Source organism: Mustela lutreola, chromosome 12 (genome assembly GCF_030435805.1).
Source record: "Mustela lutreola isolate mMusLut2 chromosome 12, mMusLut2.pri, whole genome shotgun sequence".
Classification (NCBI taxonomy): Eukaryota; Metazoa; Chordata; class Mammalia; order Carnivora; family Mustelidae; genus Mustela; species Mustela lutreola.
In genome coordinates this window covers 2,954,299-2,970,290 of record NC_081301.1, presented here as the reverse complement: position 1 = coordinate 2,970,290, position 15,992 = coordinate 2,954,299, and the positions used below count along the sequence as shown (strand labels likewise).

Sequence of the window (15,992 nt, the reverse complement as noted above, 5' to 3'; positions counted from 1 at the left end):
AACCTGCGGGGCCGCCACTGTACCTCCGGACAAAGCAAGGACCCCAAGGGCTAACGCGCGTGGCTCATGTGACCATGACACCATGCGACACGGTGGCAGACGGCTTTCGACAGACGGTTTCTGACAGCCCCTACGGCCCCGGGGGCACTGGGTGGAGAGAGGCAGCGCTACAGAGGGCAGCAGCAAGCTTCCCGGGGAGAGGCTGTCTGGGGGGCAGCGCCGTTCTGGGACAGCCCGGCTCTGGCGGCAACGGTTAAAGCCGACTTGCTGTGGGTCACAGGCACGGCCCGGAGCCCGAGCCCAGCACGGACAGGGAGAGTGCTGGACGAGCACGGAACTTTCTAGAACAAAACCAGGTGCCCACCGCGGTCTTTTAATGACGTGAGAGGATGCCCAAGAAAACTTCAGCTTAAAAAAGATACGAAATTGCCCGAAAGTGTAGGCGCGACAAAAAACACGCGAGCGTGAGAACAGACTGGGTGGGGGAGGGGCGCGCCGGAGACCGGCGGTCCCGGCTGGTGGGGGGGTGCGTGGACGATCGGCTCCTTCGCTCTTCTCTATGTGTCCCCAACTCTCTGTGGGAAATGAGTGTTTTTAATCCTCAGGAGACGAAAAACCCAAAAGGTTCATTCCGCAACAGAAAACTTGAAATACATCACAACGCCACATTTGGTTATTTTCTTATAAGTTTGGGGGTGCTGTTTATTTTCTCCTTTATTCAATTTCTTCTCTTTTTGTCCCCAAATTTTCGGTAAGTAATTATGTTACCTTTAGGATGAGGGAAAAAAAGCCAAAAAGGAACAGTCCCGTCGCCCGTGTGAGGGAACGCGGCCACCAGAGGGCAGTATCGGCGGGCAAAGCTGAACTGTGGGGGGCAGAGCTGACCCTCGGCAGGTACCCCGGCTCCTAGGCTCACACCACAGTGTCCCCACCCGATCCAGCCAGCCCTGCCTGGGGCGGCTTCGAAACCTTCAGAACCGTCTCGGGCTTTCTGGCTGCCCGTCCAGCTGTTGCAGGCCGGGCGCTCCCCCAGAGGCCTCCCCCACAGAGGAGCCCGGGCAGCCTGGATGTCAGTCGGGCAGGCTCAGGTCACCTCCCCTCCCCGAGCCTCAGCTTTCCCCTGACACGCGGGCACGAACAGCACAGGAGCCCTGTAGGTGCGTGTGTGCGTATGTGCATGCCCACGTGGGCACATTGACGTGGCCGCAGCCGTGGCTCAGCAAGGCCAGACCCATCTGGGTGCAGGAGAACCAGGGGTAAGGAACAGTCACAACTGGCATGGCTCTGTGATCAGAAACCACGCAACTGCCATGCCCGTTCCGTGCCCGTCTGGGGTGGAGGCTCTACACGTTTAAAACTGGAACGGGGCCGGGTGCAAGAGGCAGAGAGAAGCGCGGGAGCCCCCGGTGAGGAGGGAGCGCTGCGGCACAGAACGCCCACTGGTGGGACCCCCTGGTGCTGGGTGAGCTGGGGCAGGTGTCCTCCCCTCTCTGGGCCCTAGTCTTTCTCGTCGGGCCCCTGCCCTGTGGGGTGTCGGTGGTGGGACAGGAGAATGCGCGAAGAAAGCCAGGCCAGGAGCAAAGCACAGGGGCAGCTGTGAACCAGGGGACCCACAGCTCGGGGCGGGTCAGCCCGGGGCTCGCGTGCGGGAGGCCGGCAGGGGAAATACTCACTGATCTTACAGGGGGGCGTCACTTCCAGACACTCCTTGTGTGCCCCGACCCCACACCTGGTGCACAGGTAGCCCTGGTAAAAGGTGCCCCTATGGGGGGGTGGGGGGAAGACAAGAGCACGACTCTGAGCCAAGGGCGTGGCCCAAAGACCACCAGGCCCACCTCACCATCTGCCCCACGGATTGCCCGACCCTCGAAGCCCTGGTCCCGAGACCCTCGCCCTCCTGGGGGCCCGGTGCCGGCTCCCCTCCGGGACCTCTGCTGGCCTTGCCAGGCTGCTGTGCACAGCAGGACGGGGGCACCGCGGGGACAGCCCCCTCCTTTCCGAGCTGGATCCAAACACCCAAGGGCCCGGATGGTCAGACACTGAAGGGACCCTCCCCAGCCCCTCTGGGCCCAGCACAGGGCTGGCCTGTGGGGCGGAGGGGCAGGGCCAGGGGGACACAGGGCAGACACAGCACCAGGCTCCCTGAGGGCGGGCAGGTAGGGGCCGGGCCAGAGGGCCGCCTCACCTGAGGAACATTCTACAGGCTTTGCAGTTGGTGGTCTTGTCAAACGTGTACATCTGGAAGCTGTGGTGGTTGGCATTGGCTTTGTCTGGCTTGATGTTGGACCTGACCGGAGCAAAGAGGCCCGGACGCCCTGAGCGACATGGAGCTGGGGCGGACCTGGGGGCCAGCCAGGCTCAGGGGCAGGCCGGGCCAGACGTCAGGAGGCCAGGCCTCGGGCTGGACCTGCCCCGACAGCCCGGGTAGAACGAGAGTCTGGGTGGGGGCTCGTGGGCGTGCCGCGCGGGCACGTGCTCCTTCGGGGAGGACGGTGAGGGTTTCTGGCAGACGGGTCGCTACTCAGCCACGTGCCCTTAGGGATCTCACCGTGCGCAAGCCTGAGATGTAAAATCTGAACAGGCTTAGCTCAGGGTGAGCCGGGCTTTAGGGGACATGCGCAGCTGCCCGGTGTTCCTCCCCTCTGAACACGCCCGCGGCCAGACGGTGCGAGAGCTGGATACACGGAAGGTGACAAAGACAGGCCAGACGGAGACGCAGAACCCGAGGGTGCTTCCCAGGGAGGGGGGCGCTCCTGCACGGGGGCCCCCGGCCTGCCTGACCCCAGGACCCACTCTGGCCTCAGCGGCCGGTGTGTCTGGGGACCCCAACGATCCCTTCTCTGTTGGATGTACGGGGGCTCCTTCTAGATTTTGTGGGAAGAGCCCTGTGCCTTCACAAAACAGTGACCATCCCGCCGCCCGTAAGGCGTGGGGGACGTGGGTCACCCGGCGTCCAGCGGTGCCGCAGCCGCCCCTGCCCCTCACTTCCTAGCTGGCCTGCCGTGCCAGGCTCCGCCTCGGGACCGCAGGGGTCCCAGGGGAGGGGCGCCGGCCCCGGGCAAATTGAAAAGCAGCGAAGGTGCTACGGAGGTGAGCCCGGGTCTCGGGGTGACACGACCCGTCTCGGTCCCGGGCGTCTGAAACCGGCCCGGCCCGCGGGGGTGCCAGGGCGGCCACGTCGCTCGCGCACTCACATGGCCATCTCGAACTGCTCCATCCACTTCCGCTTCATGTCCTCCGTCTTGCAGAAGAACTGGAAGCCCTGCTTTCCTTGCAAGTGAATGAGGTAGAAGCCGTAGGACCACTGCGGGAGAAGGGGCAGGCTCGCAGCTGGCCTGCGGGGGCACGCGGACGCACGCGCACCTGTGTACCAGGCCCTCGGCCCACCCTGATGTGCACACGCGTGTACGGGACACTCGTGCCCGCGCATGCACATGCAGGTGTTTACTGCGTGTACCAGGTACTCTTGCCTGTGAGTGCACACGTGTGTGCATGTGTGTGTACCAGGCACTTGTGCACACCCAGGCGTGCACACATGTGTCCCGGGCACTCGTGCCCACGCCTGCCCATATGTGAGCGTGTGCATGTACACACGTGTGCACACCCTCTAACGAGATGTCGCGGAGGCCGCTCCCACCCGCTCCAAGCTGTGCCCTCCGCTGAACTCTGTGGGCTCAGCAGGCCGGTCTGCGGGTCCCCAGGGAGCCTGTGCTCAGAGCCGCGCGGGCCCTTCCGCCACCTCGGTGCACCCGCTTTCAGTTCCCAACTGGGAGCCTGAGACACTCCCTGCTCTAAAGGGAAACGACCCCGAAACCAGGGTGGGGAGTGCCTGTGCCGGAGCTGGCCGTGGCTCCCTGGACCGCCCGCCAGGCCCGGCCGCCTCCAGAGGCATTCAAAGGGGCCTGGGAAGAAGAGCCTGGAAAGTCTGAGCCGTTGGTGTTGGAGAAGATGGAAGGCGAACAGAAGGGGGGGGGAGGGGGGGAGGGAAGGGGGGGGAGGGGGGAGGGGAGGGGGGGAGGGGGGAGGGGAGGGGAGGAGAGCAGGGGAGGTGGCCCTCCTGTCTACCCCCTGCGATGGCAGGAATGCACAGCCGCGTCCTGATGAGGGCACAGGGCACAGGACGAAGGAAGGAGAAAGCCAGGAGCCTGGCCCTGCGCGGGCCCAGCCGGGGTCCCCACGGCCGTTCAGGCTCGGAAAGGAAGGGCTGGCGGGGCCCTGAGGGGGTGAAGGCCGAGGAGGAGGACCCAGGCGCTTACCATTTTCCCGTGAGACTAGGAGGCATGAGGAGAGAGAGGAAAAGGGGAGACACGTCATTAAGTCTCAGCCTGGCCCAGGGTCAGGGGCCACAGCCCAGGAGCAGCCACCGCCAGGGGCAAAGGCTCCGCCTCCCCGAGGAGAGGGGCCCGGGGCCGAGACCCAGGAGGGACTGTGCCTGTGGCCCCAAGCCTCAGGAGGGGTTTCGGACGTCCGAATGTCTGAACTGTCCATCAGGAGGGTGGGGTTGAGTGGGTCGCCCCCGACAGCCCTTCCAGGTGGAACCTGCATTCTGTGTTGCGAGCTCTGAGGTCCAGAGTCTGGGATTTTTAGCACACTGGCTCCTGGCCCCCAGATCTAGCAAGGGATGTGCACAGCAGGTGTTCAAGCCCTGGGGCACAGTGGCCTCTGCTCAAGCAGGACTAAACCAGAGGGGGAGGCAGCCGCACCCAGCATCCCTGGTCCCACCTCCCAGAGTCAGGGCCGCACTCTGCAGCACCTGCCTGTTGCCCCCGCCCCCCCCCCCCCCCCCGCCCCTGACCCCACCACCAGCAGTCGCAGCCCCGCCCCCACCCCAAGAGCCACTGCCCGCCCATTCCTAGCAGCCATGGCCCCGCCCCCAACAGCCTTGGACAACCCCCCCCACCAGGCTGGACATGGAGCGGAACACCCCACAGTCAGCCCTGCCCAAGTCCCCACCCAAAGAAGGCTGCTTCCGGCAGGGGCCAATGTGGGCTGCGTCAGACGGCCCCAGTGTAAACCCTGGCTCTCCGGAGCCACCCTGCAGCCCCTCCCCCATCCCATGATGCCCACCCCAGGCCACAGTCAAAGACACAGGGGGGGGTTGGCACAGAGCCGGGTGCTGTCAACAGAAGGCACAGTGACGAGAGGGTGACAGAAGGAAGGCGGCCCCTTCACTGCGCAGAGCCACCAAGTCAGGGTCAGTGCTGACCTCCACTCCGGCTGCCCCTGCTCTCGCAGCCGCCCTGCGACAGCTCCCTCGGCCCCGCAGGCCCCGCAGGCCCCCGCAGCCGCCCCGCGACAGCTCCCTCGGCCCCGCAGGCCCCCGCAGCCGCCCCGCGACAGCTCCCTCGGCCCCGCAGGCCCCGCCGGCCCCCGCAGCCGCCCCGCGACAGCTCCCCCTCCCCCGCAGCCGCCCCAGGGCCCACCTTCTTGACGTCCTTGTTGTTCGTGGGGTCATCCGTCATCTTGTGGAAGAGCAGCTCGATGACCTCCTTCAGCTCGTAGCTGTAGCCTCTCCTCTTGCAGACGATGACCACCTTGTCGAACAGGAACAAGTACCTGGCCCAGCGGGGCGGCCAGGCGGCCGTCAGCCTGGCTCAGCTGCCTCCTCTGAGCCCCCAGCAGGTCTCAGCCACTCCCTACGCCTCCTCCAGGAAGCCTCCCTTGGCTTCCCACCCCCATGGCTCAAGGTTCATATGGGCTCTTCAGGCCTCCATGCTCCATCCCCCAGTGCATGGGATCCCCAGAGGGACAGGCCCCCTACCTCCCGTGGCCCCTGCCACAGCCCCAGGCCTTGCGCAGAGCAGGTGCACGTGAAGGGCTCTGGATAAGCGGGGCCACGCTGGCTCCTGCGGAGCCTTCGCCATCACCTGCCTGGGCAGTCCCTCGCAGGCATGCGGCCGCTCTGCCTCTGGCCGCCCCGGGGGAGCCTGGGAGCTCACAGGCCAGGGCTCTGGCTGCCCTCTAGCCCAGCCCAGGGCCACGGACAAGGCAGCTGCTGGCGGACGTGGTGGGGATGGTGTCGAGGAGCAGGGAGGAAGCGTGTGAGGCAGAAGCACACGGGGCTGGGCGGACAGGCAGCTCTCTCCGCAGGAAAGGCTGCTCCCAGGCCGCTGGGGAGCGGGGCCCGCCTGCAGCCCGGGGCCAGCCCGCTCACCTGTCTTGCTTGGTGTGGTTCACGATGGAGCGGACCTTCAGCTCCCCGTCGATCTTCGGCCTCCCGTACTCCTCCAGCTTCACTTGCTGGAAAGAAAGGGCCCGGCGGTCAGCCCCAGCACCCCAGTGGGGTCCCACCTGCCCCACACCTCCGCAGAGAGGAAGGGTGGCAGCCCAGGGCCCCTCCAGGTGCGCTGCCCGTGGACGCAGATGGCAGAACCAGGTGACGCGAGCCGGCGGTTGCTGGCTGGGGTGCAGGTTGGGGCGGGAGAGGCCAGTGGGGACGGGGACGGGCCCTGCCCCAGCCGTGCTGCGGGAACAAGGAGCGATTGACAGCCTGGGTCATGGCAACAGGCCGCCCTTGTGTGGAGCCCAGAGCCGGGCCCCAGTAAGAAGGGCCAGACGCCCAACCCTGGGAAGCCAAGCCGAGGAGAACAAACAGGGCCTATCAGAGGGAGGGCGGCTTCCAGTCCAAACCCCCTCTGGTCTGCCGGGATGCCCCACTGGCTTGTCTCTCCCCTCTGCTCTGACTCAGAGAAGGCGCGTCTTGACGCATGCCCTGCATGGCTTGCAAAGAAACCGCCTGTCGGGACAGGAGAGGAAAGAAGGGAATGTTCCAGCACACTGACGGGGAGGGGCCGTGGTGCCGTGACGGGCGGTTCTCAGCGGATGTCTGGGTTTTCTGAATTTTGCAGGAGCCGCCGGGCCGAGGCTGAGAGCAGCACAGCTCCGGGGTCACACACGGTGGGGTGAGCCCCCTGCCCAGCTGTCTGCCTCCGGGCCCCTGCTCCGTCTCCTCTGCCTGCCCAAGGTGGGCTCGGCAGACACCCACGGGCTGAGCGTGCACCCTGCCCCCAGGACCCGTCCGCACCTGCTCGCCGCCACTTTGTTCTTTTTGTTATTTAAAGAACACGATGACTCACATCTAGAAACTTCAAGAACACCAAGACTTGCGTCGTGTACCCCTTAGAAAGCATCAAGGATCCCCGGGGAAAACATGGCAGCCCCGGACCCCGCGGGGGCTAAGGCCACAGCCAGGGTGCTGGGGCACCTCTATCCTTCCCTCCTTTACACGTGGGCATTTCTAGCTCTTCCTAGAAAGACAGGACACTGGGATCACATCGTAATGCTGTTTGCCCAAGCTTCCGTGTCGATGTGCCCCGGACACATCGACACACCCAGACTCTGCCAGTTCAGGGGGCCAGGCAGGGAGAGGGTCGGGGGCAAACCCAGCGGGCTCCGCCGGGTGACTGTGTACTCAAGCGATGCTCGGGGAGGTCTGGGATCCCCGAGGGTGGGGTGCACACACAGGGGTGCTCAGTCCCTGCAGGGCACGGCACAAACCCCACAACAGAGCGCGGCCCGGCTGCAGAGGTCAGCGGTGTCGGGGTGCGGAAAGCCGACACACCCGGCAGACCTGAGCCCTTGCCGCAGGCTGGCAGAGAAGCAAGAGTCTGCTTTCTGGGACAACCCAGCTCCTCTTCCTGGCAGGCCACAGTGGCTCGCCCGATGCCCCAAGGCTGAGCTTCTGATGAACCAGGCTGGGGAGAGGTGGTGGGAGGCCTCAGCCCTGACTAATGAAGGGAGGGGGAGGGGAGGAGCCGAGGGCCGCTCGGGGACAGAGCAGCCTAACCTTCCCCACTGTCCCTCCTGGGGACAGCGGAGCTCCGGGCGGGCAAGGAGCCTCAGGGTCCCCCAGGAGCCACAACCTTGTGTCCTCAGTCCAGGCCAGGGAGGGCGGGAGGGTCAGCACCATTCCTCTCCCAGCACCTGCCCCTCGGCGAGAGGCCACCTCTGTGCGTGGCTGCGCCTGCTTCCCCGACCGGGACAGAGAGCATAGGGTCCCCACCGGCTTATTTAATACGGAGATCGTGGAAGTTACTTCTGAAACGTGCTGTGGGGCCCTAATTAGCCTCCACTCTGGAGAATCGGCCACACTTACCAGGTTTTCTATAGAACTCTGGAACTCGCTGATTTTCTTCAGGGTCTCCTTGTCCCGCTTCACTTCGTTTATGTACATTGCTAAGTCCTGAAAGCAACGGAGGCGGGGGGGGGGGGTCAGCGGGCCGACCCCCACCCCCAGCCCCACGGTCGGGGCACTGCCACCAGCCACCACAGGGGCAGGCCTTCAAACCCCCACCTGACACACCGGCAAACTAAGACCGGGAACCGACACACAGGCTGCGTGTCCAGGGGTGAGAGCCAAGCCCCCGCTTCCTGGAACGGCTTCCCTCTGCCCGGCCGCTCGACCCCCCCCAGCTCGGACTAGAAGAAAACAGCACCTCAACCTGAGCAGCTTCTCGGCTGGGGGGGGGCGGGGGAACGGGCACCTGGCAGGCCCCGAACTCCCATGGAGCCGCGCAGACCTGGGTGACCCCGGGGTCTAGCTCTGGTCGTCCACGCGCCGCTGCCCTCCTGCCGGCCACCAGGGGGCGGTGCCCGCAGCAACCAGGGCGGCCAGCACCAGCCTGGGGGCTACGGGACCCAAGCCCTTACAAGCCCTTACGGAGAATCCAGCTGGAGGCACTGACCCCCCCAGCAGGGCAAGCTGCCTGGGGCGGAATCCCTGAGCTGGGCGGGGGTGGGAGCCAGTTCTAGCCTCGCCTCAGCACCTCCTGCCGTTCCTACAAGGAGCGCCCGGTGGGGCAGCCTGAGGCAGAAACATTCCCAGATGGGCCTGGCTCGACAGTAATGCCAGGGTTAGGTTAGGGGATAGGGTCGAAGCCACAGAGGGAGGTGGACCCCTGCCCTCTGGAAGGAGCTCACCCACGAGGGTACAGAGGTCAGCATTCCCCCGGGAGGTGCCGGGGACATGGTCGTCCCCCTGCCCAGCAGCAGCACGGAGGGGACCTACCCTTGCTGGGCATTGTGCTTGGCTGGGGACACAGGTGACCATGATCAGGAAGTAAAGAGCACAGAGGGGCGATGGCATTGTCCTGGCACAGCCACCCCCGAGGCGGGGACACACCTCCTGGGAAAGGTCACCTTGCAAAGACCGAGAGTGTGCAGGACACGGCCAGGTGACAGGGAGGAGGTCCAGCCCGAGCCCACAGAGACAGGAGAGGGTGGGGCACATACAGGAGTGTGGGGGTGGCCGAGCCTCCCTGGGATTGAGGGCATGCGTGGCAAACACAGCTGCACAGCCAGGCACGTGGGAAGCCTTAGCCCGACTCGGCGGCAGTGGGGGAGCCACAGAAGGCTTTAGAGCAAGGGGGGGGCACCCACGGAGCTCTCTTTCCAGGGACTTATCTGCACAGTGGCTGGCAATGACACAGTGGGGCGGGGTGAGGAGGGCATTTCAGAAGCAAGAGCCATAGGCCGGGGCAGTGGGCAGCAGGGGGCCAGACGGCCCAGACTGAGTCCAGTGCCTGGGACCAGGCAAGAGCCGTGGTGGGCGGTCAGGACAGCAGGAGGAAGGGGCGCCCGGGGAAGTCGCCACAGGTCGGGGAGGTCAGGGACCTAGATGTGTGGGGCGAGTGCCTGAAGCCCCCACTGCCCACCTTCTCTGCCCTGGGGCAGCTCCCACCCCTCCCTGCCCCCCCGCCCCCCGCCGCCCCGCTCCTGTTGTCTTCCCAGGAAAAGCGTAATCTGTGGTTACAGAACGAGGCTTGTCAGCGAGTCCCGTTCCGGTCAAAGCCCCACACTGGGTGGGTGAAGCCCCGTGCCGGCCTGGACCTCCCTGCCTCAGTTTACCTACCTGCATGGCTTCCAGCGCTTCTCTGAGCTGCTGCCTCTCGGGCCGATCGGCGGAGTGGCTCAGAAGTTCCTGCAGGGGCGAGAGAGATGTCCAGGACGTGATGCAGACACGCTGCCCTCCGCCCCTGACCCCCCCATCTTCCAGGCACAGGGTGTGGCTCAGAGCTAGGCCCTCAGGGTCACGTCCTCACCCGCCGGCCCGGATTCCAGTTCAGCAGCCCAACCCAGCACAGACAGCAAGCCCTCACCCAGGGGACACATTGCTTCGTGAGGGGGTGTCCCCAGACCTGCTGGGGAACGGGGAGCCCTTTAAAGCAGCATGAAGCCAGGCTCTGGGCTACCGGTGACGGGTGAACCCCTGGCAGACACCAGCGTCGCTCCCCCAGGCCTGTCTGGCCATTTCCACCGTGGCTAATAGGAGGCTCAGAGACTAGGTGAAGTGACCCCCACCAAGCCACTCTCACTCCTGATCTGGGGACACGTTTCTGTCTCAAGTTTTCGGCTCGCTCACGGATTTCCATCCCAATTTCCCTTTGTCCGTTTCCGGTGAAGCCCCGTCCTGACAGATGCCACCCAGGCCATGAGGACGGATGTGCTGGCTCTTCTCTCACGCCGGCCCAAGACGGCCCGTCCCCACCGCGGCAGGCGGTCCCGGAGCACGCGCACAGCCTCACCTTCAGGAGGAGGTGGTATTTGAGGACCCTCTGCATGGGGACCACCAGCAGGTCTTGAAGCTTAAACTTCCCGTCCTGGACCTTCAGCGTGCATTCCTGGCAACAGGAGAGCAGCAGGGGATGAAGACGCCAGCCTGGGCTGCTGGATCCCAACACTCCCGTCCCGCAGCGGAGGCGGTGGGCAGGGGCGGACCTCAGCCCTGACCTGGGGCCCAGGTGTCCGGTCCCTCCCTGGCCCAGCTCCCCAAACGGGCAGCGTGTCCTGCAGGCCCTTCCCAAAGCAGGTGCACACACATGGACGGGCTCCCCCGAGGGCGGGCAGGGTCCCACGGCCACTCTGTAGCCCAGGTGTCTCCAGCAGGCACCTGAGGGCTCTCGGATTCAGAGCCAGCCCCGGCCAGCCTCGGCATCCTCAGGGAAGCCCTCTCACACGAGGCAGGGCCACCCCCAGGAACCAAGGGCTCCCCACTGACTTCCCAGACACATGGGCATCACGCGTCTCCAGGGCACATGTCCCCCAGCATTGCGAGAGCAAAGGGTCCCTGCACCAAGATTCACCCTGGAAAGGTTGACCGGCTGGCTGGACGAGACACAGGCATCGCCGCCTTGGGGAGCAGCTCAGCTGCCCCCGGCAAGGGGGATGAGGGGAGGGGTCCCGGAGAGGGGCCCACATGGGCGCTTGGACAAGCGTCAGAGATTGGCCCTGAGCCTGGGGTGGGGACAGTGTTGGGAGGGAGGTTCCTGGGCTCCCAGCAAACATCTGTCTCCTGCAGTCCCCAGGGGTCTGCATCGGCCGGGCTCGGGGGTCACTCATTGCCCCTTGGTGCACTGGATCTGGCCCCAGGGGTCTGCGTCGGCTGCACGCAGGGAACTCGGGCCTGGGACGGTGACCTGCACCTGCGTCCCCGCCACAAGTGCACAGGGAGAAAACCCCCTGAGAAAAGCGTCTCCAGAGACTGTCCTGTCGCTACCCCAGCCATGGGCGAGGCAGGGGCGGTGAGCGGGGCAGCAGCCGGGACGCCCTCACCTCGACCTTCTGCCGGACGTCCTCCCGGCCGGCGAGGAGCTGGTTCAGCGTGTTCTGCGCGTGCTCCATGTGGCTGCAGTAGTCCCCGTAGATCAGCAGCCTGGAACAGCGAGCGCGCGCACGGGCGCAGCTTAACGAGCCGCCGCGGCTGCGGGCCGCGCAGAGGCCCCCGCGGAGGACGCGGCACGTGTGCGGCGAATGGGTGTCCCCCGTGACGGCTCCTCACGTCAACCCGCTTCGTGGCTCTGCTCTTTCCACGTAGCTGCCCTCTCTGCTCCCGAAACAGTGCCAGGCAGGAGAGCTGCCGAGACCCTGGGAACGAGGGGCTCCCCCGCTCTCCCGAAGCCAAGGAGGTCCCCCTTCTTGGGTCTCTCTCAGGTCAGGACTGGGGTTGGGATGGGCTCCTCACCGCCACCCCATCCTGCCCCTGGGAAGGCCGGAGCCGGCCAGGAGAGAAGCCCCTGCCTCCCCAGAGCTGGGGGACCCCTGGAAGGTTCCGACTCCTGCCGGCAGGCTCTGAGCACTGAGGCCCATCCTGGCTCTGCGCCTGCCTGGAGTGGTGGTCCGGGGCTGACATTTCAGGGCATGGGGACCCGGGGGTCAGTCCTTGTGGCTTCCACGTGACACCGACACTCTCCGCCTGAGTCCCAGGCACCCCCTCTCTCGGGACACGGTGACATCAGCCCTGAACGCTACACGGCGGGGGATGGACAAGGCTGCGCAGGCCCGGGGGTGCGGGGAGCAGCCTCAGGCCACTCTCTCCTGCCCCCGACACCCTCGGACACCATGGCTGACCCCCCCCCCCCCCCCGCAGACTTCACAGACCGAGCCCCTGGCACCAGGAGCCCAGTGCTCTCCAGGCCTTGGGTCACTAGCCTGACACTCCGGCTGTGACGATCCTGTCGCACAACTAGAGTCGGCCCGGGAGGACCACGACAGCCACAGCCAGCGCCTCTGGGAGCGGCTCGTGCCCAGTGTGTCACACACACCATCCTGAGCCCTTCACCCATTTATAAAGGGAGGGGCCATCAGCATCATTCTTCAGGTGGGGAAACTGAGGCCCCGGTGACCTTGCTGAGAGTCACCCGCTGATAACAGGCGAGGGCCTGGCTGCCAACGCAGCGTCTTTGGGAGGCTGGGCCCCATCCAAGGTCTCTGGTGACACCCCTGCCAGGGAGGCTGTGGGAGAGCAAACATCCAGAGGCCACTCCCGGCCTGGCTCTGGGAGCTGGGGACGGTCTCTGGGACGAGTCCAGATGGGCTCAGGCCGCTTCTCTGTCTGCTGTGGACACTGCCTCCTGGGGGGCAAGCTCGGAGCGTGTTTCCAACCCAGCGAGCCTGTGACTTCAGAGCGGCCCCAAGGTGGGCGCAGACGGCTCGTGGTGGAGCCCCTCCCGGCTCCCGCCCGTGTCCAGGCCACACTGGACCTGTGTGCATGAGGCTCCCCAGCATGGAGAGGTTGAGATTCCAGGACTCCAACGGGGGGCGGCCCTGGCCCCGGGCCTCACACCGAAGCCCACCTTCCCTGCCGCGGTCAAGCAGAAGGTGCCACGGCCGCATCCTGCCACACTCCAGCCAGGCACGCTTTCCATGAGAACCTGAGCCCCGGTTTCCGCATAAACGAGCCTGTTATTCAATTGAAAATCGGAGTATAAAAGCTGATTAAGTCTCATCGTGTCTGGGAGCAACTGGGAGCCTGGAGACTCCAGGGTTCCCGTCAGTTGCTCTGAATGAGCAGACCTGGCGACGGCCCTGCTGCGCCCATGGAGGGAAGTCTGCGCGGCTTCTCCTAAGCACGGGGCCCGCGGCGCTGGAGCCGGCCCAGGCAGCCTCAGGGGCCCCCCTCCACGTCAGCACACCCTGGCTCATCTCGGCCCCAGGTCTGTGGCGAAGACGGTGGATGGAGAGTGGGTCCCACCCCCGCTGTCCTCACAGCGCACCCCGGAGCCCCGCACTGTACTTGCAACCTTCTCCGGCGAGCAAGCTTCTACTCAGCCCTCAAAACCCTGCCCCATCATTTCTAGCCCTGCAGCCTTTCCCCTCCCAACTGTGTCCCTGGGTCTAGCGAAGAGAGACAGAAAAGCAAGGAGATGGGTTGGGGGCCTCTGGGCACAGGCCTGTGCTAAGTTGAGTCAGAGGCAGCAGCGGGCCATCCCCCTCTCCACGCGGCTCTGAGCTCCGCAGACGGGTCCATCTGTCCCCATATCCCGGCATCCAGCCTGGAGGCCTGGTCTGCTCAGGGGCCCGACACGTGGCTGAGTGGCCACGGCCACACCCCACCTGCCTGACCACGGGCAGTGCAGCCATGGTGGTTCCCGGCAAGCAGGGGGGCCCAGCGGGGAAGAGAGCAGAAGGAGGCGGGACCAGGGCGCACACTCGCACCCCAGCTCAGCCCGGCCTCCCAAAACTTACTCAACAGTGTCCCTGAGGCTCTGAGACGTGACATGACTTCTAAGGTCGCCCAGCAAGGGAGCATCAAGGCCAGACCTCTATGTGCATCCACGGGTCCCCTAGACCAGTCTTCTGGTCCCCACATGCTGGAGACCCGGGCCACCCCAGGGCTGAGCTCTCATTCACCTCCGCCAACCCCGTAGGCGGCCTGAGATGGAGACGGGCTGCATGAGGGCCGAGCAGAGACCTGGGCGGGGGCACAAGACAAGGGACACCGGGGGCCACCAGCAGCTGGCAGAGGCAGGAACCCTCCTCCCCTAGAGCTCCAGAGGACGTGCCACCCTGCCCACACGTGTATTTTGGCCCCAGAACTGAGAGGGACCATTTCTGTCGGGACCGTCAGGCGTCTCACCGCCATCCACAGCACACGCTCCGGGCCCTGCCGCAGGCCACACAGGGAAGCAGCTAATGTAGCGAGACTCGCGGGCCTCAAGTCTAAGCACAGCATCTTGTAGTGTTGAGAAAAATTACCCAGCTTTTGGAATTAAAGCAACACACACATGCACGGGGCTTCGTTCACGGTTCGAGGTCTCAGAGCGAGCGGTGTATGTCCCGCGTTCCTGCACCCCCGGCCCCGCCGGCTCGGCGCACCGGCATCTTGTTCTGTCCTCTGAACGCACGGAGTCAGCCTCCGGGCCCCTCACTCGTGCACCAGCGAGTGACCCAACCCTGCTGTGTGTGTCCGCATGACGGTGTCGTGAAACTTCCTGAACACGCAACTCGGATCCCACTCCAGGGGCAGACGGGAGACCCGCCCGTCTCCTGACTGGATCCCCTGTTCCTTGTCACGAACTCCAAACTCCCACGGTGCCCACGGACCGGGCCAGAGCGGGTCCCGGACACAGGAGGCGCTCCCGGGTACGCACCAAAGACATGGGACAGTGAGTCGCCGCTGCTGTTCCAATCCCCGACTTCCCCATCTGGGCAAGGCCTGGAAGGAGGGGGGCCAGAGCCTCTCCAGGGCAGAGGGCCTCACGGGGCTCGAGGAGCTTGGACACGGGGGGCTCTCCCCGGAAAGCGCTGACGGGGTCACCCAGCTTCCCTGACACCCTGGCCCGTGGGCGAAAGACAACCAGCAGCCGTGTCACCCGGCCCGACACCCTCCGCGGCCGAGAGCGCATAGCACAGAGCGCCGGGCTGTGGCAAAGCCTTCCTCTCAAGGCTCCTGGGACCTGGGCGGGCGGGGACTTGCCCTTCGCCTTATCCTGACGCCTGCTCTTCTTGGAAGCACTTGTGCAAGGCTCCGGGGAGTTCCTCCTAAGAGCTAGATCCCACCTTCTCGCGGGCCACAAAGTGGCTGTGGAGGGTCCCCTGGGTAGTCCTTTGGCCTGACCCGCTGACCCAGCTTGGCCGACCCCAGCCACAGATGAAAACCACGTGGCTCTCTGTTACATTCACATCTGCAAGATGCAAACCTTCCCTCCGCGAGGGCTTGTCCCCTCAGGCCATGGCTAAGAGGAGCATCTGCTTTGTCTGAGAATAAGGGCTCTATTGACTGCATTAATGGAAGTATTAGCTCCAAAAAGAGGGAGGTGATTATCTTCTGCCACTCGGTTCTGATCATACCACACTTGGATGCTACTCTGCCCTTGATCTGCGATGAGCTGCTGGGTCCTGTCCTGAGAATTCCTCAGTGGCTTCCTCCTACCCTCATGAAAAAAAAAAATCTAAGTCCCTACCTTGGCCTTCCAGTCTGCTACAGAAGCCTCGGGTCACACCTTGGATAACCTCCTCTTGGCCCACTTCCGCGTCTGCTCCTCTGGTCTCGGCCAGTTCCTGCTCCGGCCTCACCCCGGGGCCCTCCCGGCGGCTTCTGCTCCCCCCACCTCGCGGCTCCTTGTCTCTCAGCCTGGTCCTCAGCACCCCACTCCTCTCCCTCTTCCCGACCTCCCGCTTCCTTTGTCCATGAACTTGCTTCTCATTCCTTCCTGTCCCTCCCTGCCCAGTGAGAGCTGAGGCTGTTCTGTTCCGTACACAACAGGTGCTCTATA

At 65.1% G+C, this 15,992-nt stretch overlaps 1 protein-coding gene across 8 annotated transcripts in view; it reads right to left on the bottom strand.

Moving 5' to 3' along the window:
• Positions 1 to 15,992, bottom strand: part of VAV2 (vav guanine nucleotide exchange factor 2) — a 148,434-nt gene that overhangs the window by 16,708 nt on the left and 115,734 nt on the right. For all 8 annotated transcript variants that reach the window (XM_059142137.1, XM_059142145.1, XM_059142139.1 and 5 more), the window contains 9 exons: positions 11,551 to 11,650; positions 10,524 to 10,619; positions 9,851 to 9,919; positions 8,096 to 8,182; positions 6,155 to 6,240; positions 5,424 to 5,556; positions 3,195 to 3,304; positions 2,186 to 2,287; positions 1,674 to 1,762 (listed from right to left, as the gene is read on the bottom strand). In XM_059142137.1, the coding sequence (XP_058998120.1) occupies positions 1,674 to 1,762; positions 2,186 to 2,287; positions 3,195 to 3,304; positions 5,424 to 5,556; positions 6,155 to 6,240; positions 8,096 to 8,182; positions 9,851 to 9,919; positions 10,524 to 10,619; positions 11,551 to 11,650 (872 nt within the window). The remainder of the gene's footprint in view (positions 1 to 1,673; positions 1,763 to 2,185; positions 2,288 to 3,194; positions 3,305 to 5,423; positions 5,557 to 6,154; positions 6,241 to 8,095; positions 8,183 to 9,850; positions 9,920 to 10,523; positions 10,620 to 11,550; positions 11,651 to 15,992) is intronic.